Source organism: Tachysurus fulvidraco, chromosome 17, assembly GCF_022655615.1.
Source record: "Tachysurus fulvidraco isolate hzauxx_2018 chromosome 17, HZAU_PFXX_2.0, whole genome shotgun sequence".
In the NCBI taxonomy this organism is placed as follows: domain Eukaryota; kingdom Metazoa; phylum Chordata; class Actinopteri; order Siluriformes; family Bagridae; genus Tachysurus; species Tachysurus fulvidraco.
The window spans coordinates 11,144,559-11,169,530 of NC_062534.1; the positions used below are offsets into that span (position 1 = coordinate 11,144,559).

At 36.9% G+C, this 24,972-nt stretch overlaps 1 protein-coding gene across 4 annotated transcripts in view; it reads right to left on the reverse strand.

Annotated features, from left to right (window-relative positions):
• Positions 1-136: 136 nt before the first annotated feature.
• drp2 (dystrophin related protein 2) overlaps positions 137-24,972 on the reverse strand; it is a 160,653-nt gene continuing 135,817 nt past the window's right edge. For all 4 annotated transcript variants that reach the window (XM_047802573.1, XM_047802571.1, XM_047802572.1 and 1 more), the window contains 10 exons: positions 23,772-23,938; positions 23,169-23,280; positions 22,685-22,821; positions 22,408-22,473; positions 13,362-13,427; positions 10,547-10,690; positions 6,409-6,655; positions 5,936-6,050; positions 5,688-5,794; positions 137-4,355 (listed from right to left, as the gene is read on the reverse strand). In XM_047802573.1, the coding sequence (XP_047658529.1) occupies positions 5,700-5,794; positions 5,936-6,050; positions 6,409-6,655; positions 10,547-10,690; positions 13,362-13,427; positions 22,408-22,473; positions 22,685-22,821; positions 23,169-23,280; positions 23,772-23,938 (1,149 nt within the window). In that variant the 3' untranslated portion in view covers positions 137-4,355; positions 5,688-5,699. The remainder of the gene's footprint in view (positions 4,356-5,687; positions 5,795-5,935; positions 6,051-6,408; positions 6,656-10,546; positions 10,691-13,361; positions 13,428-22,407; positions 22,474-22,684; positions 22,822-23,168; positions 23,281-23,771; positions 23,939-24,972) is intronic.

The window sequence follows — 24,972 nt, forward strand, 5'->3', positions numbered from 1 at the left end:
AATAGTGATAAATGTATATTGGGGTAAAAACAATGGAATGTTTGATCAAGTTAACAATCTGCATGAGTCAACATTGGATTGATACATTCAAATTAAGCAAACATCTATTTTCAAGGCAAAAAAAACAATGTGTTTGCAGACCTGCAGATATTTTTTCCAACAAAATGCATGTTCATTAGTAAATATACCAGAACTTTCATATATGAAATCAAATTAAATAAGTATAATTGGAAGAAATATGAACTTAAGCAAAAACCATACTGAATATGCTAGACAGAAAGATCTGCTGTAAATGCATAGCAAGATTATGATGTTAAGGATTTTCTCCATCTGTGAGTGCATGATGGTCCTTGTGCCAGTATGCTTCAGGGTATGAAATGACTTATGGATTTTAAACATTCATTCATATGTTTTTCCTTAATATTTCATGTTTTATGAATAAAGAAACAAGAAACAACAAACAATGTTTATGTTTTCATTTTTAATCTTTTAGTGTTCTGAATGTGATAATCATGTAATCAAATGCCACAGATTTTAATATAAAAGCCATGCCAGCTACTGTAAGCAGTTTCCGGTGGTTTGGGCAGGGATAACAACACACTATATAACTTCTCATTTGTTCTCTTTTTCTTTTGTCAACACTATATGCATCTCCTTTACAATGGATGAGAGTGTAACCAGCAATAGCAGGTCTTATAGGACAGGTCCCTAGCAACTTTAACACAAATAATATCCATTGTCAAATGCAAAAATCCATGCTTTTTTTTAATAAACTGGCTTGTTCAAGGTGGAATGGGATTTAAATTTATATACATGCACTGAAAACCATGAGGGATTTTTGTCCAAGGATAGGTAAAGATATACTGTAGGCACTGCATCTTAACATCATGACTTCAGAGATCATTATCTCTCTTCTTCTGTCTGTTCTATCTGTTCCATCCATCTCTCTTAATTTGGGTCTATCTTTTTATAGTGTTCTTGTAACATTTTTCACTCTCACAAAATCTGACAACCTAACTAAACTGCTCTTATGACAAATGGGATCTATAATGTCCTCATGCATAATGTAAAAGCATCTGGTATCAATCACTTTCTTTTTCATGCTAAACTATTATTTACTTAAACATATCAAAATAAAAAAATATGTAAATGTTTCTCTGATTTAACATATGGGCAAAGAACCAAAAGGCAAATATGTTCTAATAATTTTCAAGCTTATAAGATTTGTATGATTAATTCACATTTAATTTGAAAATTTCACAGCTGTCTTAATTAATAGACTGTATCCTAGAAACTGTATGAACTGTTGGATGACATGCAGCTTGGAGTGACTCACTTCAATCCACAATAATTTTCATTTTGAATCTTGTAAACTTGTTAGAGAGACATTGACAATATCAATCTAATTTTAAATAGCTTTGTTTACAAAAAACACAGACAATGCCATTGCCATCACCTTCCATCTAGCCCTTACCCACATGGACAAAAGAGACACACACATACAAATGCTGTTCAGCATTCGACACAATCCTTCCTCAGCATCTGATCGAAAAACTGAGCCTGCTGTGCCTGAAGACCTCCCTCTGCAACTGGATCATGGGCTTCTTAACAGGGAGACCACAGACAGGAGGTCAGGGTTAGGGTGGTGAAGTATAGGTGCTGTGGTAAATCTCTGAGTCAGTTAAATGCTTCTTGAGTTGAATGCTTCTTGCTATCCATGTTAGTATACAGAGTTTCCCATGTACATGTAAGAGTTGTGAGGGGGATTTATGCTGGAGGGGTAGGCCACTCGGTGACTGCACAAACCTTGTTTGAGTCCATCTCTACTCTTTGGTGGAATATCACATAAAACCAATAATTAGCCCTCTCCTTGCTGAAGACCATCAGCCATGTTGTGATTTTTCCTGAGGATGATGGCAGAGTGGTTAGAGAGTTTCTTCAGAGATGGTACAGCATGAGTCTTGCCTTTAGACAGTGCTGTTGGCAGAATGGGGACTACTAAATTTGAGTTCCTTATCTCTCCAAGACAAATTGTGTGTCATGCATGTTTAACCAAAGAAATCCAAGAATGATGTGATTGGTGAGTGAAGATATACCATAGAACATGAACTCTATGCAGTGGAATAGTCTGACCTAGAGTATAATTGGAGCAATTTGTTGTGTGATGTAGATGTAGATGTAGGGTTGGTCATCTACCCCATGATCCTCAGCGGCAGGACATATGGCACAGTGGGTATGAAAAGGTATTCCACCAGGCATTGTTGAACAAGGTTCATGACAGTCCCCAAGTCAATCAGAGACGATGGACCATATTTGCATAGTGTATGTGAACTGGAACTAGAAGACTAGAAGGATTAGGGAGAGGGCCAGAGTGTTGGCATGGAGGACATGTTCTGATTGCCCACAGTAGTAGCAGAGCTGCTGCTGGTGCAGGCGCTATTCAGTGGACACTTTCGCCTTCTTTAGTTTCATGGATTCGTGGATCTGAGACCCTCCCAGAAGATTGCACTTAGTGCCACCTTGTTCCACAGACTCTGAGTTGCCAGTATCCATAATTTAAGGCATAATCAATTATGCTGTCTTTCCCCTGATGTAGTCTCAGAAGATGTTTTAAGATGTCTTTCCCCACAGGACATTCGAACACCTCTCTGATATGCGCAAAGAAAATCTAGCACTGGCTTAGGAAGCTCTTTCATCGTTTGGCAGAGCCATTATTCCCCTCTGCCATATTTGCTGATTTGAATCATTGTGAAGGGATGTCAGGTGTGGATTGTATGGCCTTCATCAGGTGAGTGGCCTGAAGCACAATGAGCTGTTTCACGTTTGCAGCCAGATCTTCCCCCTGATGTGCAGTGGTCACCTGAATCTGTGACAAATCTGCTGGATTCATGGGTGGCAAAGTATTTTATTAAAGAACATGAAGTTGGTGAATCCATAAGCATATTTACTAGCAAACAGTCCAATACACAAGAGCAAAGGCAGGGTCAAAACAGGCAGAATATTCAAGAAAAACAGATAAGCAATCAGCAGGGCAAAATAATCCAAATCAGAATCCAATGAGCAAAAAATGTGGGGCAAAAATGGCAAGGTCATAGATAGTAAAAATCTAAGTAAAAATCAATAAGGCTTGGTACACAGGATGAGACATTGGCAGTACTTCATCTTGTGAGGACGTCCATCAAACCGGAAGTGAACTGCATGAACCCGGAAGTGCTCAGCATTCTGGTGAGGGTTCCCTCCAGAAGGGGTTTGGCAGGTGGTGTTCTAACATTTGTCTTGGCAAATGGATAGTAAACCCCTTGTTTTTGCTCATCATAAAGATTGTCCCATCAGCACAGCAGGCCACAATATGCTCATTAGATAGAATGTTGGATTCAAAGTTGGTGTCGATCACTGATAATATGTCTTATTAAGTAGTGGTGTTCATTTTAGTTGACAGATTGGCCTGTTTCAAAACACTCTCATTAATTGTAGATGAACAAAGAGCACAGGCATGCCTACCAGAGATGTCTTACCCAATAGGGTAATGGTGAAGGAGATTGTGTCTGATGTTTTTTTTTAAGAAGCATTATCTTTATCTACCACCTGGGGGCCACACAGCTGCCTCAAAAATTTTCATCCACACTGGTCTTTGGTGACATGGTTCTTTAAAATTTTGATTTCATAAGCACTCTTTGTTAGTGCCACCCTAGGTTGGGAACCACTGTTCTAGGCCTCCCTTAAACTGCAGGGCACAGCCAAGGGCTATCTTTTTTCAAGCAAAACACACAACAGTTATTAAAATCACCCTCACAGATTAACCTTTCCCTTTACCCAGAAAACCAAAGTGAGCTGTGCCATGGCTGTTTATATCCTTACTGATATGTTTGTATGACAGACAGTGATGAAGGGAGAGTAATGGGTGGATGTAATAACAGAGTGAGAATGAAAGAGAGACAAATAAAAGCAAAAATATTAACCAATTAATAAAAGCAAACACAAATTTTCTTTGTCTTAAAACAAAAGACAAAGTACTAGCTACAGAAATATAGGCCTTACTTCTCTGTGTGTTGTTGTTGGTGAGGTCATTGTTCTGTACTACAAACACACAAGCACACACTTCAAGACAAGAAAAACACACACTTGCCGCTTCAATAAGTTGCCACAGGGTTACCACAGTGTACTGATCAAGCATTAGCCTACGGCACCACAAAACATTAGTGAATCACTCAGAAATGTCCTAGCCTTCTCCGGTGAGCTTCTCTTAGAGATCAGAAAGTGTCCTTCAAATCCCCTGAGTCAATCTTTATGTTTTCACCTTTGCATATTCTTGCATATTCTGGACCCAATCCAGATTTAACTGAGAGATGTGTAATCTGTAAAGTATGTCAGAAAGAAAGAATAAAGAAGTATAAAGGATAAAACAAATAAATAACAAGCAACCTGTTTAAACTGCTATCAACTATTTATATTTCTATAAAAATGTCTTTTATTCAATTTGTTCAAATAGGTGTTTAAATGAGTATTCTAAATTTGTCATTGTTTGTTTATTGTTCTTACCAAATGCACTTATAATACAGCACTGTTGAATTTCTCAAATCTGACTGTGGATTAATATTGTATAACAGCACGTCGGGTTAATAGGTTTGTACCAACGAGCTTATTCTGGTATATTATATGATCTAGGACCTATTTAGCTGACGCATCATATTACCTTATCCTATTAATAAACTGATTAAATATGTGTTGAATTTTAACCAAGAAAATGGTGGTGAAGCATTTTGTAATTTTACATTTATTTAGCATTTCTGTAAGAACTCTTAGGTGATTCATTTGCTGCAGCAGCATGCAGCATTCATTTTTTATTGTTTACTTGTTTTACTGTGATTTTGCTTATAAAGCAAAGACAATTGCACCAAACAATAGGAGGGACTTCTTGTACAGTTTCAGTAGAATGTTCATGTCGATGAATATTACAGCATAAAATTAGACAGTTGTTGGTTAGCCCCTTGGGTTACCTTCTGCGCTTTATGTCCAAACAACTGTCACTTTTACTTTCAATGATGACAATTGATCAATTGAAGATTGAAATCTGAGTGGGAATTATTGTATCACAATAACCAGTAAAACAATAATTATGATGAAACACTGTGATACTTTTATCTGAAAGGAGAGTTTATATGGGATTAATTTGACACTATTTATGTAGCACAAATTGTAAGTATTTTAGGTTGTATTGTTCATACATGCAATTTACGTTGCACAAAGTAACTAGTTTAATATTATAATTATTACATTACTGCTGTACATACTGCATCACTATTTTGCCAAATAGTTGTCTATCTATTGCTATATAGATAGATAGATAGATAGATAGATAGATAGATAGATAGATAGATAGATAGATAGATAGATAGATAGATAGATAGATAGATAGATAGATAGATAGATAGAACTTTATTGTCATTGCATTGTACGGGTATACAGCAACAAAATGCAGTGCAAAATGTAGCAATCGTGCAAAAGTGCAGATAAATATATAGCATATTTACAGCAAGTGGTATATATGAAAGCGTACACAGTACAGTAAATAACTATTACAGAATTACAGAAATGGTTCAAAGGATATGGCATTGAAGAGGAATGTGCATGGCATTATAGTAAACAAATGTTATATTACAAAAGCTATATCAAAACTGCTCACTAACCTGTGTGCCTCCTTATTGTCCTGGTTCAGATGGGAAAACATTCCTCAGCTGCTCGATTACCTGCTGTAGCTGTAGCACTGTGTTTTGCTCTGGCTCCAAATCTTCACCTGTGAGGCAATTACCTTCAGACTACAGCTAAGCCAAATCTTGAGAATTATAATTATCTCTTGCTGTATGAAATTCTAACACAATATGAAAGGGAAATATGTTAAAAGGAAATATGTTGGGTGTTTCCAGATAGGTCTAACCTGTAGCCTCAGTGTCTGTGGTCTCTTTGCTTAGTGCCCCCCCCTGGTGCACCACTGACAAAGGTGATGACAGAGAGGAGGGAGCTGATCCATTAGCCTCTGATTCATCTTTTGGCTAATAAGGTCACAATCATAGGGAATATTTGTGCACTATGTTAGTTACATAGGTAAGAGTCTACACAAAAGTGAACTAGATTTTTAATTTGCCTCTGCCTTTTATTGTGCTGATATTGTGCTTTTATCTGTCACAAATGAGCCCTGACACTTTCCTTACTTTTCAGCTGCCTGTCTCCTCACCATTGGTGATGATTTGACTTCAATATTATGCATTATTCAATTATGCATTTAATCTTTACAATGCTGAGTTCAACAAATATACTTCTTTCAGGGCTCAATTTATCGTACCTGAGTCATTAGGTCTAAGTCAAAACTATGTCTGACAAAATATCCTTCAAATGTATATGTTTTCCCACCTGCAGCAGTAGCTCTCGGAGTCTATGGAGCTGAGACTCCAATTGCTTGTTGTGATCCTCCAATATCTGCATGCGTGTCTCCAGGCGACTTTTATGTTGCCTCAGTATTCGAGCCTCAGCCAGGAGTTCCTCATCCTGCTGTCCAAGTGGCAAGCCTAAGGCTGAAATGCCCTCCAGCAGCTGTGGTGCTGCTGCTGCAGCCTCCTCATGCTTCCACTTAAGCCGCTGATATTCATTCTGTAGTACCCTGCACATACTTATCCATCAGTTTTATTTCATTGTAACAATATTTTTAGACCTTCTTTAAAATATTTGTATTGCAATGCCATTAAGACTGAAATTCCATTACACATTATGAGGACATTTTATTGTAATTGCTCTCAATATGTCAAAAGTATTCTTTAGATTATTTAGTCTTTAGTTGTTTTTTACCAAGGCGAACCCATATTTGTGTATGCAACACATTTGTACACTGTGAGTAGAAAACCAAACCCCTGCCAAATTTGTGCCATTTGTAACAGTGTGGCCAAATGTAGACTGATGCACAACATATTTTTTCAACCTCAGTAAGATAAATCAGAGCTGATCGGCCCTATACGCCCACTACGCAAGTTGCGTAGGGCCCCGCAAATTACGCAAGGCCCCGCCTCCCCCTGCCTCATTTTACAGCGCGTGTTAATGTTTACTGTGTAGATATATATAATATGAAGCGGAACAAAGAAACAAAATGAGAGTGAAATGTGAGAACACCAATCAGGTAAACTTGTGTTCTCTTCAAGTTTGATGTCAGCAAATAACGGTAAAGTTGGACAATGTTTATAGTCTCTCAATCAAGGTTACAACAACGTTAATGCAATGTGGAAACCAATGGATTTACATTGGAATGGGAATAATGCCAGGTCAATATGAATGCATCTCTCAGTAAATAATAACCATCAGGGTTATATAAAACACAGTGATACAGTATGGGAAGCCATTTTAGCTTTTATACATTCACATGATATGGATTTTTGATATCAAGTAATACTTAAACTGTAAACATTAAGAGTGTGATTTCTAATAGTAACCATAGTTTTGATATCAGGAATTACATTTAAATTCAATTGCTAATATTCAACTCAAAATTCTATTTAAAATATTCCATTCAATAAAGATTTGTTTATACCTCATTAAATTCTGTATTGTTTTACTCTTTGACTGAGAGATGGAGCAAACTTTTTGTAAAAGGAGGGAGGTTTGTAGTGGGAGCAGTGGGGAGTGTGAATGTGTGGCAAATGGTTTACATTTTGCTTAGGGCCCCAGGGAGGTCAGGTTCGGCTCTGAGATAAATATATATCTCTTTGTGTTCATACCAAAAACTCATCACCTGTATAGCATGTTTTAATTTCCAGACATCAATAAATAAAATTAATTTAGTTTTCCTTTAAATTGTATAAATACATTAAATTATAGAATTGTTGCAAAATAGCTTTAAAAAGGTTGATGGACACAGAAGTAGAGGTATCCCTAAGAACTAGGGCAAACAAATCCAAAACACAGGGCAAAAGCGTAATACATGGAGACAGTCAGAAAAGTCGAAAACCCGAAGAGACTGGGAAAACAAAAATGCAATACACGATCAAAAAACAGCAGTAAATTCAAAGCACAATCAAGGCATAAACCAAAGGCAGCCAGAGAATAAACAATATGATGGCTTGGAATTGTTGCACGAGCAAACAATACTTCCGTGTGTGACCTGGGAGCTGAGAGCTCCTTATGTTGATTCAGGAAGGGTGATGCAGGTATTGACATTACAATAGTTCTAAAATATTGCATTCAGTATGCATTTGTAGAGATACTGATACTGTAATATCTATTTTATTTCCTAGTAAATAACAATGGGACAATACAATTCTTTCAATAGTAAAATGCACTTATTTGACATGAAGTGTAATCAACGGTAACCAATAAACAAGGCTAAATTTCTGATCAATTAAAGAACATCATGCATGCAAACAATCTGGTAATAATAATTTTAAAGTGAAATCAACCAAACCAAATTAAAACAAATTGTACTACAGACATTAGCCAACCAATTGATGTTATTTCATTAGAACCTTAATGTGGCTTCATTGCAGGGAGAGCATGGTTCATTCCTAGTCTGACAATTTTAGGATGTGACACATGAAAATGGTTTAATATTTTATTTAACTATATTTCTTTAAATCATGCTGACATGCTGTGTTTTTCAGATGTAGGTTTTTCAGATGAATTTACATGTGCATGAAAGCAACATTTGCTGTCAGCATTTCAGCATTCAACTTTAGTGGCTGTTTATAGTTGTCATGTTAAAGTGAGTTTAAAGTTGTCATCACCAGAGACTACAAATAAATTGTCTTTTAAATCAGGAAACAAAAAACATTTTTCAAAGCATTGTAAATGTCTCTTGTTGCTAAGCTGGATGTTCTTTTTTGCTTTACTAAAAATGATCTTTTCTTTCAATATTCAATCTTCTTTGGCTGACAGTTTTGTATTCATCAAGCTTTCTGGCACGAAGGTGAAAGTGAAAAGGTGAAAGTTGTAACTCACAGACTCACTTTAAGGTGAGTAGTCTAAATGTACACTTACTCTTGCGATTTTATGTTACTGAACCTGGAGGATTTGTTATCACTCTGCAATTTGGAAAAAAGCTGCTTCCCCTTCATTGTCACATTTTATTTTTTGTATGAGCTGTATTGTATAGTGCAGGAGACAAGAATATATTATGGTATTTCATATTCATTTCATATTCATCTCAGCCTTTAACCACCAAATATTCTCAAACTGCATTTGCAACATCATGTATGACACACTTTCAGTTACTTTGATTTACTCTACAAATATTTGAATGCAAGGCAGAAACTGTTACAGGATCCTAAGAGCAGTGGTTATTTAATTTAAAAAGGCATATTACACGTATAATATCATTGCCTGTGGTACTCAAATGTGTTATTATGGAGATTTTGCTGCTATTCATCTTTCTGCTGTATTCTAGGTGTGAGACTTTCATGAAAAAAAGAAAACTTACAATTCACATGAGCCAATATTTTATTCACAATAGGACATATATTACAAATTTGATGCCTGCTACAGGTATTAAAAAAGTTGGCACGGAGGCAATAAAATGCTAAAAAAAGCAATAGATTTTGAAAAGATTCAGTTGGGAGAACATCTACTGTAGCAACTACTGTAATTAAGTTACTTGATCAGGTCTGTTTCATGATTAGCTAGGGATGTCTTAGAGAGGCAGAGTATTTCTAATCTGTAAAAAGTGGGAAAAACGATTGTGGACTAGTTAAAAACAGTGCATAACATCATCACATGATTCAGAAAAGCTGGAGAAATCTCTTTGACTAAGGGCCGAAGACCTTTATTGGATGCCCTCGGTCTTCGGCCCTAAAGACAACACTGTCTATCATCTGCATGATTGTGACAATGGCATTAAGAAATGGGCCCAGGAATACTTCTAGAAACCACTGTCGAGCCAGCATCTCTGATGGTATGGGGGGCATAAGTGAATATGGAATGGGTAGCATGCATATTTTGGAAGGCATTATGAATACTGAAAGGTATATAATGGTTTTAGAACAACATATACTCCCCACCAGATGATATCTAATTCAGGGAAGGCCTTGTGTATTTCAGCATGACCATGCAAAATCATATTTTGCAGCTATTAAAACTGCACAGCTTCATCTTAGAAGAGTCCAGGTGATGAATTAGCCTTCCTGCAGTCCGATCTTTTACTTATAGGAGAACATTTCGTGCATCATTAAACGAAAAAATACATCAAAACTCTTCAGCTGCCGGATACATATATCAGGCAAGAATGGGAGCAAATTCCATCAAAACTCCAGAAACTCATATCCTTCATGTCTAGTCTTAAAACTGTTCTGAAAAGAAGAGTTGCTACACCATGGTAAACCTTTTTGAGACCTTTGAATTTGAAATGAGCTCATTTAGTGAATAAAAGTATAAAATCATGTTAAAAAAATTAAAATGTGCTCATGTAATTTGAAAGTCTTTTAGTTTTCATTTTATTCTGATTAAAAAAATGTCCCAACTTTATCGGAATTCGGACAGCATATACAGTAGTGTGTGGGCATGTTTGCACCCTTACCTGTTCTCGCTTTCCAAACGGGCCAGTGTTTGCTGCAGTTCCTCTTTGTTCTGGCAGTCAAGGTGGGAGAGGAGGTGTGGCTCAGGTGGACGGTCATGTTCCAGAGTAGGACTGGAATGACGCAGGATGTACTGATCTTCATCCCTGAGCCACCATGCACAATAGATAACATATTGAACTGAAATACCTTGTTCTACTAACAACAGCCTTTCATACTAACATTAAAGATATCACCAAACATTCTATCATGTTGTATTTCAACAAAGAATAATTTTCTAGATAGGGCCAATGTTCTAGAATATGACTTTTTTTTTCTTCTCACACACCCATATTGTTGAGGTACCCCATAAAAGAAAAGCCACAGTATATAACAACAACATATAGTGGTGTGAAATGTGTAGGCCCCCTTCCTGATTTTTTTTTTTGAGGTGGGGTCTCTGTTGTTTGAAAGCCAATGTTGGCAGTTGAGATCACCAAACACACCCCTAACCCAAATGGGTCCCACCCCTGTTTTGATAGCACCGCGCCACACATACACCAGACAAGTATAACCCAAGTATAACCCAGACAAGTATTATGGCAGAACCTGTTGGGGGGCAGCTGACTAAGGGTATATTTTTTATCTATATTACTATGGTAATACAAATGTGTTTTTGTAGTACTGTGTGTTGTACCGTGAAAGGTTTATCTCCATTTCACGTGGAAGATGTTCAGTTCTCTCCAGCGCTGGAAAGCTGATCCTACAGTATATTAACACAGGTTTATATTAATACTTCTTGCCTTATCGTAAGCCTTTCTTCGCATTCTTTCTTTGATTTTATATGCCATGTCAATGTAAAAACCAATTTCTGCTAATGTCACACATGTGTACTGAACACTCTCTCCGCCCATATTGACAAGTTAGTTTTGTTTTTGTTAACAAACACGTTAGTTTTGTTTTTGTTTTGTTTGGCGGCCCAATGCAGTTTTCTGAAGCATTTCTCAAACAACGGAGACCCCACCTTTAATGTTTCAGATCATCAAACAAATTTAAATAATTAGTCAACGACAATATATAAGACAAGTAAACACAACATGCAGTTTTTAATGGAACGTTTTTAGTATTAAGGGAAAACAAAATCTAAACGTACATGACCTTGTGTGAAAAAAGTTGAGTGGACTAAAATTCCTCCACAGCACTGTAACAGACTAATTGCAAGTTATTGCCAATGCTTAATTGCACTTCTTGCTGCAAAGTGTGGCCCAACCAGTTATAAGTTTTAGGGGGAAAAGCACTTTTTTCACACAAGGCCATGTACGTTTAGATTTTGTTTTCCAGAATTTTGCAGTAATTCAGACACATTGGAGGGTTTTTCGAGCATGAACGAAAAGGTCATGCCACGTGTGTTTTGGATCATTGTCGTGCTGCAGAACCCAGTTCGCTTCAGCTTGAGGTAACGAACAGATGGCCGCACATTGTCCTTCAGGATTTTTTGGTAGACAGCAGAATTTAAGGTTCCATTTATCACAGCAAGTCTTCCAGGTCCTGAAGCAGCAAAACAACTACAGACAATTAACCTACCACCAACAAATTTTACTGTTGGTATCGGTTCTTTTTCTGTTACAGTTAATGCAGTGTTACTTTTACGCCAGATGTAATGGGACACACACCTTCCCAAAAAAGTTCAACTTTTGTCAGTCGGTCCACAGAGTATTTTTCCAAAAGTCTTGGGAATCATCAAGATGTTTTCTGGCAAATCTGAGACGAGAAAAAAATGTTCTTTTTGCTCAGCAGTTATTTTTGCCCAGTTTCTTTTTTATGATGGAGTCATGAACACTGACCTTAACTGAGGCAAGTGAGGACTGCAATTCTATGGATGTTGTTGTGGGGTCTTTTGTGACATCATCTTTTGAGTCGCCACTGTGCTCTTGGGATAATTTTGGTCAGACGGCCACCCCTGGGAAGGTTCTCCACTGTTCTATGTTTTCACCATTTGTGGATAATGGCTCTCACTGTGGCTCGTTGGAGTCCCAAAGTTAAGAAATGGCTTTATAACCTTTTCCAGAATGATAAATCTCAATTACTTTCTTTCTCATTTGTTCCTGAATATCATTGGAACTTGGCATGATGTGTAGCTTTTGAGGAAATTTCGTTCTACTTCACTTTGTCAGTCAGGTCTTATTTAAGTGATTTCTTGATTGCAAACAGTGTGGCAGTATTCAGGTCTGTGTGTGGCTACAGAAATTGAACTCAGGTGTGATAAACCACAGTTAAGTTATGTTTTAAGGGGGGGGGGCACTTTTTAACACATGGCCATGTGGGTTTTGATTTTGTTTCCCTTGATAAGAATAACACCTTCATTTACAAAAAAGGCATGTTGTGTTTACTCGTGTTATCTTTGACTAATATTTAAATTTGTTTGATGATGTGAAACAATGTGTGCCAAACATGAAGAAAAAAAAATCAGGAAGGGGGCCAACACATTTTTACACCACTATATATAACACCATAGAACATCATATATCGAAACTGACTAAAAACTTAGACATGATACAGGCAGCATACAGTAGGCCGTTAGCAGAATAGTCAAAGGCAGCTTCTTTTAAGGCAAAAATGTTCGAATATTTTCAATCAAAAGAAAAATGGGTGGATTCAAACAAAGGTGACATGTTCTCATTTGTTTAACACATCTAGATCTACTCTGTTTCTACAACTGCACACATTGATCACAAATATTTTAAATGGCAGAGTAGATGTGCCATCAGTTATTTTTATTATCTTTAATATCTGAATTAAATCTGCTTTCAGTGTGGGGGTTGCAGATAGCATACTCACAGACTTTCATCGGGAGAGAGGCTGTCATTGAAGAAAGAGAAGCTCTGGCTTTCCATTTCTGCCAGCCTAACAGTAAAAAAAGAGTCAGTCCCAAAACATGAAGTACATTCAAAAGTTGTACTAAATAAATAAAAGAAAGAAATCTGCATGTTTAATGCTTATAAATATTCACTAAGAAATCTAGAATCTGAAAATGATAATTTACTTATCTTTGTAGAGAAAGGACTAGAGATGACTAGTCTCACACTATATGGCAAACAATATGTGAAGGCTTAATCTATATGAGCTTGTTGCAAGTTCCATTCCGAAGTTATACCCTTAGAAATATGTTGAACTCAAAACAGGAATCTAGAACAAACCTAAAAGAACAGCCCCATACCCTTATCCCTTCTTCTACAAACATAACTGATGGCACTATGCATTCCAGAAGGTAATGTTCTGCTGGCATTCACCAAACCCAGATTCATTTACTAGACTGCCAGATAATTGATAATAGACAAGTAATCAAGACAATCATGAAGAGGTTTTGGGTTTATTGAAAGTCTGTTGTAGTGCTGAATTATTGATTCCAACTTCAAATTGATTTTCTTCCAAAGTAACAAATTTCACTTAACCTATTCAACAATTGTTACTCTCCTTTCTGCAGACATAATTATATGCTTCCACATTAATTAGTATTAACAAAAAAAGGAAATACATTCCCCCTTTGGCCTTACTTTGCTAAAAGAAAATCCACCCCTTATGTACTTTTATACTGTATATACACTAAAATATATTTACCCCTAATTCAACAGGACATTCCAGGAAGCTTGAACAGATTTAAAAATGTAAGATTTTTTTAGGTTGTGCATCCTTCCAAGATCTTGCTAAAAGACAACACATTCATTCAGAGACTCTTCTTCTTGATAATTACAATTACACCTGCTAATCCCACACCTACCCACCAGAGGGTGGCCTCACCTAAGTTTTGACTTTCCCGGTAGAGTTCTGGGGTCTCATTTATAAAGCGTGCGTACGCACAAAACGGGGCTGGAAACGTGCGTAAGCCACTTTTTGCGCAAAGGTTGTGATCTATAAAAAACAAACGTGACTTGAAAATGTGCGCACCTTTAAGCAAACTTTGAGATGTGCGTACGCACATTCTGGAGACAAAGGGTTGCACAAATTGGTAACACAGATGGTGAGGTCGTGAACTGAAGTTAGATTGTAGAAAATTCATGTGAACGATTATAAGAATTAATGACATTTAATTTTCACTCCATTTCATACGTTATATCCACATTATCATGAAGATTAAATCCAACGGTGTTATTTGTGCCAATTGTTTTATGCTATATACATCTAGTAAAACCCAAACGTAATTCAAAATGTATTCAATAATAATAATATTAATAATAATAATAATAATAATAATAATCATCAGCGCTAATTCGTCCAGGGTGTATCCTGCCTTGATGCCAAATGACGCCTGAGGATAGGCACAGGCTCCCCGTGACCCGAGTAGTTCGGATAAGCGGTAGAAGATGAATGAATGAATGAATGAATGAATAATCAGCACTGCCTTACAGTTACATTGTCCACAAGGGGAGGGCAGGAGGAGATGGCGCGACTACATGTGATACAGAATAGCATGAAATACCCTTTTATTAGAGAACTGCGGAGCACAGTGTAAAAACTAAATATTTTCCTTAATGTACATATATCATAAAATGTCAGAGTCTGCAAATACAGTCATGAAGCACAATCGCTACTCATCATCGGTCCAATTATTACGGTGTTCATTACAAAACCGTCATGAAGAAGCACGTATTCACTATAACATTTTTGTCTTACATTTTTGCCCTCAAATTAATTCTGTGATTTTGTCAAGGTGTTAATGCTCAGTCTAATTGCTAGAAACATATAAATCCTCCGGTGACCCGGGTATGTAATACTTCATGATGGCACTGCTGGCACTGTTGGAGGATTACGCCAATGGCAGAATAAGGAGAGAACGAGTTTTCAAGGACCATGATGATGACTGGCTAATAAACCGATTTAGATTCCCTAGAGCTGTGCTCTTAGATCTATGTGTTGAATTGGGTCCAGTATTAGAGAGGGCCTCACGCCGGAACCATGCCATCCCAGTCTATATACAAGTCCTCACCACTCTGGGGTTCTTGGCAATCGGGTGTTTCCAGCGAGAATTGGCAGACAGGTAAATTATTTATATATAAAAAAAACTATAAGTAATCCTCAACTTTGTGTCTAAGACCTTTTTGTATATGAAATAATTCTATCATCATCTCACCCTATATGTCTGGTATATCACAGCCGTCCCTGAGTGCCATAATATCTGTCGTTTTGAATGCTATACTTAATATGGGTAGTGGATACATCATGTTCCCCTACACTGTGTGAGAACAGGCCGAAATTATAATGCAATTTGCAGCAATGTTTGTTTTCCCAAATGTAATCGGCGCAATTGACTGCGCTCATGTTGCTATAAGGGCACCATCTGAAAAGGAATTTGCTTATGTTAATAGAAAGCAAATCATATGTGACTCCAACATGACCCTCACAAACATTGTGGCACGCTGGCCTGGTTCAACACATGATTCCTTTATCTTGACACATAACAGTGTAGGGAACAGACTAAATGCAGGCGCAGTACGTGATGTCTGGCTTCTTGGTGAGTTTAACAATATTAAAAAGTAGAAAATGTAACAATTTTGTTTTTAATATAATTATAACACTGTTGCATTTAATATAATTATAACCTGCAGGCGACAGTGGCTACCCCTGTGAGGCTGGATCCTCACCCCATTTTTAAACCCGCAGAGCGCAGAGGAAACTCATTATAACGAGGTCCACTCTCGTGCCCGCGCAGTGATTTGCATTGACTATTTATGGTTAAAAATGGGCGTGTATAGGGCGGGATTTGAGGCTGGTTCACGTACGCACATCTGCAGGTGATCTGTGTTTATAAAGGAAACATTGCTTACAGGTGTGCGTACGCACGGTTTTATAAATCAGAATTTTTTTTGGCGTACGCCATTTTTGGCTTTTGGGCGTACGTAAACTTTTAGTAGGGATCCTACGCACAGTTTTATAAATGAGACCCCTGGTTTACATTTGGGTATTTATACTCAAAGTCTAAGCTAAGTTCTGACATACTGGATCCAGTAACAGGACAAACAGGACCCAGTTCACTGCCTGGTCGGTACAGTACTGGATGTTCTGCAGTCTTGACTTTCTTGGGGTCTGTCCCCCACTATTTTAAAGGTGTACGTGGCCACCATTTCTGCAAACCATTGGGTAGTTACCCCCTGGTCTCTCGTTTTCTGTACGGTGCAGAAAAACGGTTTCCCTACTTCCTGGGACCGCTCGATGGTCTTGGAGGGATTGCTGGAAGCAATTTTTGGGCCCATGTTGTCAGCCTCTGAGACTTTTCTGACAATTAAGATAGCTTACATACACACAAACAGAGGAGAAAGTGCTTGTTCAAGTATTTCATGAAGAAGTAGTTCTTCAAATGTCGTAGAGAGTGACTCAGCTGTCTGGACCACCACCTCGGTGCCAGAACAGAAAAGAGTTTTGTTGTATACCTACCTCTTAGCCTGAGTGATCAAATCAAATCAAAGTTTATTTATAGAGCACCTTTTTAAAACAGCAGGTGTTCTCCAAAGTGCTGTACAAACAATATAAAATAAACAATAGAACTAAAAAGCATAAAATAATAATAATAATAATAATAATAAAATAAAAACTAAATAAAAGTAATAAAAATGCAATAAATACAATAATAATTAGTAACACACACTAAAAAGAACTCCTAACAGGTAACTCTCATACTGTGTTGTATGCTGCACCATACGAATATGTTTTTAAATGTGATTTAAAAACAGCAAGTGAGTGATGGTGGGATGGTTGCCGGCTTGCTCATTATGGATAGGGATTAGATACATAGTATTTTAAATATTAAATTAAAATTTTTAAAATTATTTTTAAACTTTAATTGTATATACTTGTTTGTTTATTTTTTCTTCTATTTCTTCTTCTTCTATTTATTTTTTCTTCTATTTCTTTCTTCTTCCTTTTCCTTATTTTTTCTTCTATTTCTTCTTTCTTCTTCTTATATACTGTATATATATATAATCACATTTGCTTTTGTTTGCTCTCAGTCCATACTCAGAAAACCTTTCCGGAACAGCATTTAAGTATGCCAGGTGGGTGTCTTAATTATGATCAGTGACTATAATATCATTTAACTAACACTGTGTGCATGGAATACCTTGCAAAACTTGATCCATGGCCCCAAAAATGAGACTTTAGCGGAAGAGTCCCTTATGAGTATTTATTGTAAGCTGTTTTTTTTTGAAGACTCTTCTACCTTCATCTATAGGTAAGCCTGGGCCAGATAATTTTTTTGAAAAATGCTAACAGAAAAATTACCTGACAGTAATGCAAGGATGTCCTTAATGTGAGGCAGTGAATTCTGACCAATTGGAACAATGTGTGTGAATATGGGTCAAGTCAATCCAGCTTACTCTAGACAGGATTATTTGATCTTCTAGTCACTTTAGCTCAGCATCCAGTCTTGGACAAACTGAATATAGTACAGGGTGTGCCTTGTGAAATTTTGGCTGCACATCACTCTCAATGGTAAACTTTCCCTGCTGAATTCCATGCTGGTCCAGGCTGGTTTTTACTGGTTCATGCTGGTATAATGCTGGTCAGTGCTTGTATAGTGCTGGTACTGTATAGCTTGGTGGCTAGCTAGTCATGGTGTTATCAAGCAAAACGGGGCTGGTGTAGCCGGTTAACCAGTGTGATCTTTCTGGAATGAGCTTTATGGGAACAACCTTTATTTTTGCTTGTGTATGTTTCCATGTAACTCATTAATATGAGATTAAAACACAAATTGGAATATATTGGAATTGGAAGGGTTATTTCTTTTGCTCCCTCTTTTGAATAAAGAACTGAAATAACAAAGCTCAAAGCTTTGAATAACAAAGAATAAAAACATTTAAAAAATCATTTGTTAGGGATTAAAGTGTCTCCACAAATTAAATAAAGTAATACTAACAAATGTTGACTTCCCGGGCTCCATGAGGGAAGCAGCATATAAATCATACAGAATGATGATTTTGGATATATATATATAAAATCCATTTGTCTCAATTAAGAAGTACTTAAGTTGTTTTTTTTTGTTTTTTTTTAGTGAAGCGGTAATGTGAAGAGATATTACCCAACATCAGCTTTGCTATGCAACCTTTAAAGCAACTATGTTCACAAAGGTAAATGTAGTTCCTGCACTTTCCAAAAAAAAATCTTGCAATGTTTTCGACTACATTATATACCTTACAGTGTTTATTGAAATTAGTATAAATGCACGTGTTCCAGATCATCATGTTTTTGCCACCGTAATTAGGATTTTGTTTTGGGGTAAATAAAAAGCTTCCGCTTCTACACAAGGAATCTGCTATTCACTGGGAATCAGAATGTTTGCATACTTGCGGTACCTGGATGACGGCTGCACGGCAGTTGTTTCAACTAGCGAAATTAAGGACTTTAACTATGACAAGTTTGGGCACAAGTACTAATGCTTAAAGGTATGTAACTTAAGCAGTAGTTGTTTTATTGTAACTCGTTCACTGCACAATATAAACAAATGAGTGATATATAGTTTTGTTTCTATAATTTTTCACACACACACACACACACACACACACACACACACACACACACTGGATGTGAGCTGGACCGCAGAGTGTAGGCAAAAGGGCCAACAAGTGCTAAGGGCCAACATGTGCTAAGCATCTCTGGGAACTCCTTCAAGACTGTTGGAAGACCATTTCAGGTGACTACCTCTTGAAGCTTATCAAGAGAATGCCAAGAGTGTGCAAAGCAGTAATCAAAGCAAAAGTTGGCTACTTTGAAGAACCTAGAATATGACATATTTTCAGTTGTTTCACACTTTTTTGTTATGTATGTATATAATTCCACATGTGTTAATTCATAGTTTTGATGCCTTCAGTGTGAATCTACAATTTTCATAGTCATGAAAATAAAGAAAACTCTTTGAATGAGAAGGTGTGTCCAAACTTTTGGTCTGTACTGAGTATATATATATATATATATATATATATATATATATATATATATATATATATATATATATATATATATATATATATATATATATATATATGGGTAGTTGACAAATGACCAAGAAAAAGTACTTTTTTGGAAAGCATAACTTTTTAAGAAAAAATACATGTTTGTGGAGTATGAAAGCTGCAGTTTCAGAAAATAGTACTGGTCACTCATTTTGTCAATGACTTCACATATTTTTTTCACTTTTTCACTCAACAATACTGTAAATGTGTCCTATGGTGTGACATTTAAAAAGTACTAAGAAATTATATTAAATAACATAAAATAAATACTTGAGACAGAATTGTTCACATTATTAAAACATTATAAGTGATATTTTACATGAAAGTACTAATTAGAATAATTTTCACCATGAATAGATGAAGTTGACAAACTTTTCCCTGTGGGGTGTCACACCAAAGGACAAAAAACTTAACAACTTCAGTGGTCTTAAAACATAGTTAAATATTTAAACAATTCTGAGAGAAATACTTACCATGTGCACTTCTCATGGCCTTCATAGGGGTCTTCAGTCACATGAGTGGGGTCTTTCAATTAAATGTAGTTGTCCATGATATTGCCCAAATTAAAATTAGGTTTTTGCATAACGCCAAAGGACATTTTTTTCTGTGACAAACTTTATGAAATTCCTACACTTTTAGAAATGTATGTATCTGAAAAGTGATGGCCACTTAGTGAAATAGACACTTAGTGAAATAGGCACAATTATGCCAGGAGTGTTCATTAAGATTTTTAAACATTATTTTCTTTATTTATAAAATGTAATATTTATGAAATAATGTTGTCTACTGTCACACCATAGGACAATTTTGAGATTTGGCTCAAAGTTCTAAAAAAAACTAATATATATATACTCAGTACAGACCAAATGTTTGGACACACCTTCTCATTCAAAGAGTTTTCTTTATTTATATATATATATTTACACACACACACACACACACACACACACACACACACACACACACACACACACACACACGCACACACACACACACACACACACACACACACAAACACATAATGAAAGCCATGTAAATGATAGGAATATCCAGAATGTTTTTCTTTATTAAAAAGTGAATTGCAATTCTCTAGAAAATTGTCTTGGTCTTTATTTAATTATGAATATGCACTAAGAAATCTGATATGTAACAAATGGGTTTTGTAGTGGTCTTGCTGGGATCCCAGGCTGTTCGTCCAGCACACCAGCATCCCAGGCTGGTCGGCCAGCACACCAGCATCCCAGGCTGTTCGGCCAGCACACCAGCATCCCAGGCTGGTCGGCCAGCACACCAGCAACCAGCACCTAATGCTGGACCAGCATACCACCATCCCAAGCTGGTCCTAGCATGCAAAACATACCTTATGCTGGACCAGCAATGCTGTTTTTTTTAGCAGGGTCTAGTGGAGGTCCCTTATCTCTCATGGCACATAATTTGCTTCTAGATGAGGGCCGTGTTTCTAGAATTGAAACACTTTCTTCTACGCCTCAGGGGCTGCCATGTTTTAGTGTGCACAGACAGCATTGCGGTGGTGTTGTATATTAATCATCAGGGTGGTCTGCATTCGTGCCCCCAGTTCAGGTTGGCGAAGCAGATTCTGCTGCCACTCAATGGGAGGTTCCCGTCAGGAAGGATCTCCTCTCTCATACGCAGGGGGAAGTCCTGATGCCTAATGGTTAGGGACTCTGACTCCTAAAACTAACATTGTGGGTTCGAGTCTTGGGCCGGCCACGACTGAGGTGCCCTTGAGCAAGGCTCAACTAAACATTCAAAAAGAAGATGGCAACTACAGTACATGTGGTCTTTGAACAGACTGTATAAGACTGTAAAAACATAATAACACAGTGTTTATTTATAATCTATAATCTATAATCTATTATGAACAATTTATAATAACACGCTCCAGTGTCACCCAAATGAGGATGGGTTCCCTTTGGAATCTGTTTTTTCTCAAGGTTTCTTCTTCTTCCTTCTAAGGGAGTTTTTCCTTGCCACATTCGCCTCAGTCACCTGAGGCTTGCTCATTGGGGATAAGCACATTGTATTATGTCTAATATTAATCTTGAATATTTGGATAAATTTAGTCATTAATCTTTGTACTGTAATGTTAATCTTTTTTTAAAAAAATATTTAATATTTATTTAATAACTTTTTATAATATTTCTTGTGTTCTTTAAAGCTACACTTATTTAAAAAAAATTGGATCGAAATATCGGATCGGAAGACCCTGCACCGGATAATGAGGACAGCTGAGATCAGAATCTCTCTTCCCTCCCTCTCAGAGATTCATAACACACACCATCTGCAAAGTCAACAGAATTGTGGATGAACCCACACACCCCTCACACACACTATTCACTCTCCTGCCATTTGGAAAAAGGTACAATAGCATTCGGGCCCTCACAACCAGACTGTGCCATCAGGCTTCTCAACAAACTGAATTAAACTATACCAAACACACACACTCACACAATGCAGTTTTGCACACTGCATTGCTGTTTTTGCACATCACATTTCAATACCTTAATTAACTGCTGCTACTACATAAGTTTATATATGTTTACAATTGTTGCACAATGTACTTTATAATACAGTATGCACACTGGTCAGCACTATTTTGTGTTCTTTGTGTATTTTGTCTCACAGTGTTTTGTATTGTCTGTTTGCACTGTCCTTGTCTCAAACTATTGCACTAGGTTGCACATCTTGCACTTGTCTAGGACTTAAGCCCTTATCTCTGTGTTGTTTTATGCAGCTTTATGCTGTGTTATGGGTCACCATGATCCTGGAGAAATGTTGTTCTCATTTCACTGTGTACTGTGTCAGCTATATATGGGAAATGACAATAAAAGCTTCTAGATTTGACCTGACTTGAAACCACATACCTGCTGGCAAAGTGCTCAATCCTGCTATGTGTGTCCGCGTGTGGTAGCCTGGGAGAAGAACATGACCTGCCAAAATGATAAACACTATATTAGCATGAAAGGTTCAGTGTCTCTTGTTCTCTGTTTGAATGTTCAAGTTAAACTAAAACACCTCACACTTTCACAAGTAACCCTCAACTTTACCATCCCATACAAATGGCAAATGTGGCCACTAACTAGCTAGCAGAACCATTGTATTTTTTTTAAATGCCCATGTACCCTTGACTTGACTACTCACATCTCGCCGCTCACTGCTTCCAGAACCGTTTGCACAGGAAGGTACCCTCTCTGAGGGTGCTTGGTGAAGTACTGTTTTGATCGGAACTTGTTCTTTAGAGTCTTCGCAAAATCCCGCATCCTCTCTCCTGAGGTGGTCTACACAGCAAGTAGGTAAAGGCAAAATTGAAGAAAAATTTTAATTGAGAAGGTTAAAGTGGATTTAAAAAAGGAGGAAGATGCAAGTACCTCAGACAGATTAAAAGACATCAGTTTCAAAGCCTGCTCCATATTTACTTACAAACATCATCTGCCTGAATCTCATTCCATCACCAACTAAGCTGTAGCAAGTTTATGATTAGGACTTAAGTGGCAACACAGAGTATCATGGAAAATAATATGACACAAATGTAATAGATGAATCACCATGTGTGTGTTGTGTGTGTGTGTGTGTGTGTGTGTGTGTGTGTGTGTGTGATGTGAGCAGGCTCAGAATAAGTGTATACCAGGGTATAGTACTCCATTATGGGGTAGTGGAGTTTTTTGCCTTTGGTTGTTCGCCCAGTCAAGAAACACGTCTGGCAGATATCCACATTGAATTGTTTCAGACTGCGGTATCTGCAATAACAACAGCAGGGTGAAGATATTACATCCAAGCTTTTTTTTCATTAACAACAGAAATTAAGTGTACTGAAGAGTTTGAGATATTAGTTAAATAAAGATAAGTCTACATAAGAATCTCCATAATTCAGGTGCAAAATACACAACCATATGCTATAGTCTGATGTTTCAGACTGCGGAATCTGCAATAACAACAGCAGGGTGAAGATATTACATCCAAGTTTTTTTTTCATTAACAACAGAAATTAAGTGTACTGAAGAGTTTGAGATATTAGTTAAATAAAGATAAGTCTACATAAGAATCTCCATAATTCAGGTGCAAAATACACAACCATATGCTATAGTCTGATGTTGATATACACCAATTAGTGCAGATCTTTGGTCCTGCTCATTCGATTTTAACGAGCACGTATACATATGTACAATATTTATTGATGACTACATACATCAATGAAAAAATTTGTATTAATATTTGGTAGCAACTCTACCTGAAGCCCTTAATGGGGCATTCTTTACAGATGTAGCACCTAGCTTGATGCTTGGTAGATTCAGCCATGGTCACACGGTGCAGCACAGGAAGCCAAACCATGGATTGAGGCTCCAGACTCACCCACTCCATGAAGTGAATTACTTCAATTGATGGCTTTCCCGGGGACTTGTAGGAGAGTAACAGCACAGAGAGAAGATTATCTTATATACGAAATTTCATATGAGATAGTTAATGAGTGCAATATTGCATATAAACATTTAGTCAAAACAATAGCTTGAATATATGCCAAAGCTAATACATGAAATGAATATACAGTATAATGCAGTAATATTCACTGCCCTGTACATTTACTTTTACATTTGTGACATTTTACAGATGCCTGAGGTGAATACAGAGATGGGTTTGAGGCTGGCTAGTCCAGGAGAGTTTCATTGAAATATGATTTAGGAATGCAAAAGTGCAAGAAGTACAGTACAAGTTTAAACACTACTGTATTAAACTGTTTCAGGGCTAGCAGAGGAACTATATATCTGACAATCATAACAATTTGCCAGTTACAACTTGTGTTTCTGCTGAAGTGAACAAGAAATAAAGTTATACACAATTTCCTACTGCTTGTATATCTTCAGTGAAAGATGAATCAAATTTTCTGAATTATTTTGTTTTGAATTGGTATTTTATTTTCTGATTTGTTATTTTTGTTTTCTGATTTGTTATTTTGTTTTGCACTCCTCGCCCACTGTACTTTACACACCAAATTTCAATACCTCACCAATTGCTGCTCTAACAGAATTATATATATATTTGCATTAACCATGTGTTTTTGGATTTTGGACATTGTTTTTCTGAAGCATAGTGGAACAAATTGGATCCAGTGGGCAGGTTGAAAGTGGGATGGTTTAAAGGATATCTTTTGTTGTAGTGTGACAGTTGTACTTTAGAGTACTGTGACAGTGAATGCATAGGCAGGGGATAGAGCAGCTGGTGTAGTGAAGTTCTTTTGAGATATCCATTTCTTAGTTAGTGCCAAAAATTCAAAGGAGAAATGTGAAGTGAAAACTGAGATGAAATTAGTTTTTCCTACAACAGACTGGCAATTCCATTTCAGTTTAAGACTGAAACAGCAGAGAAGAGTAGATAAGGTTACTGGCAATATGGACTATGCTTTGTGGATGAAAGCACCTGCATCTGTACGAGGT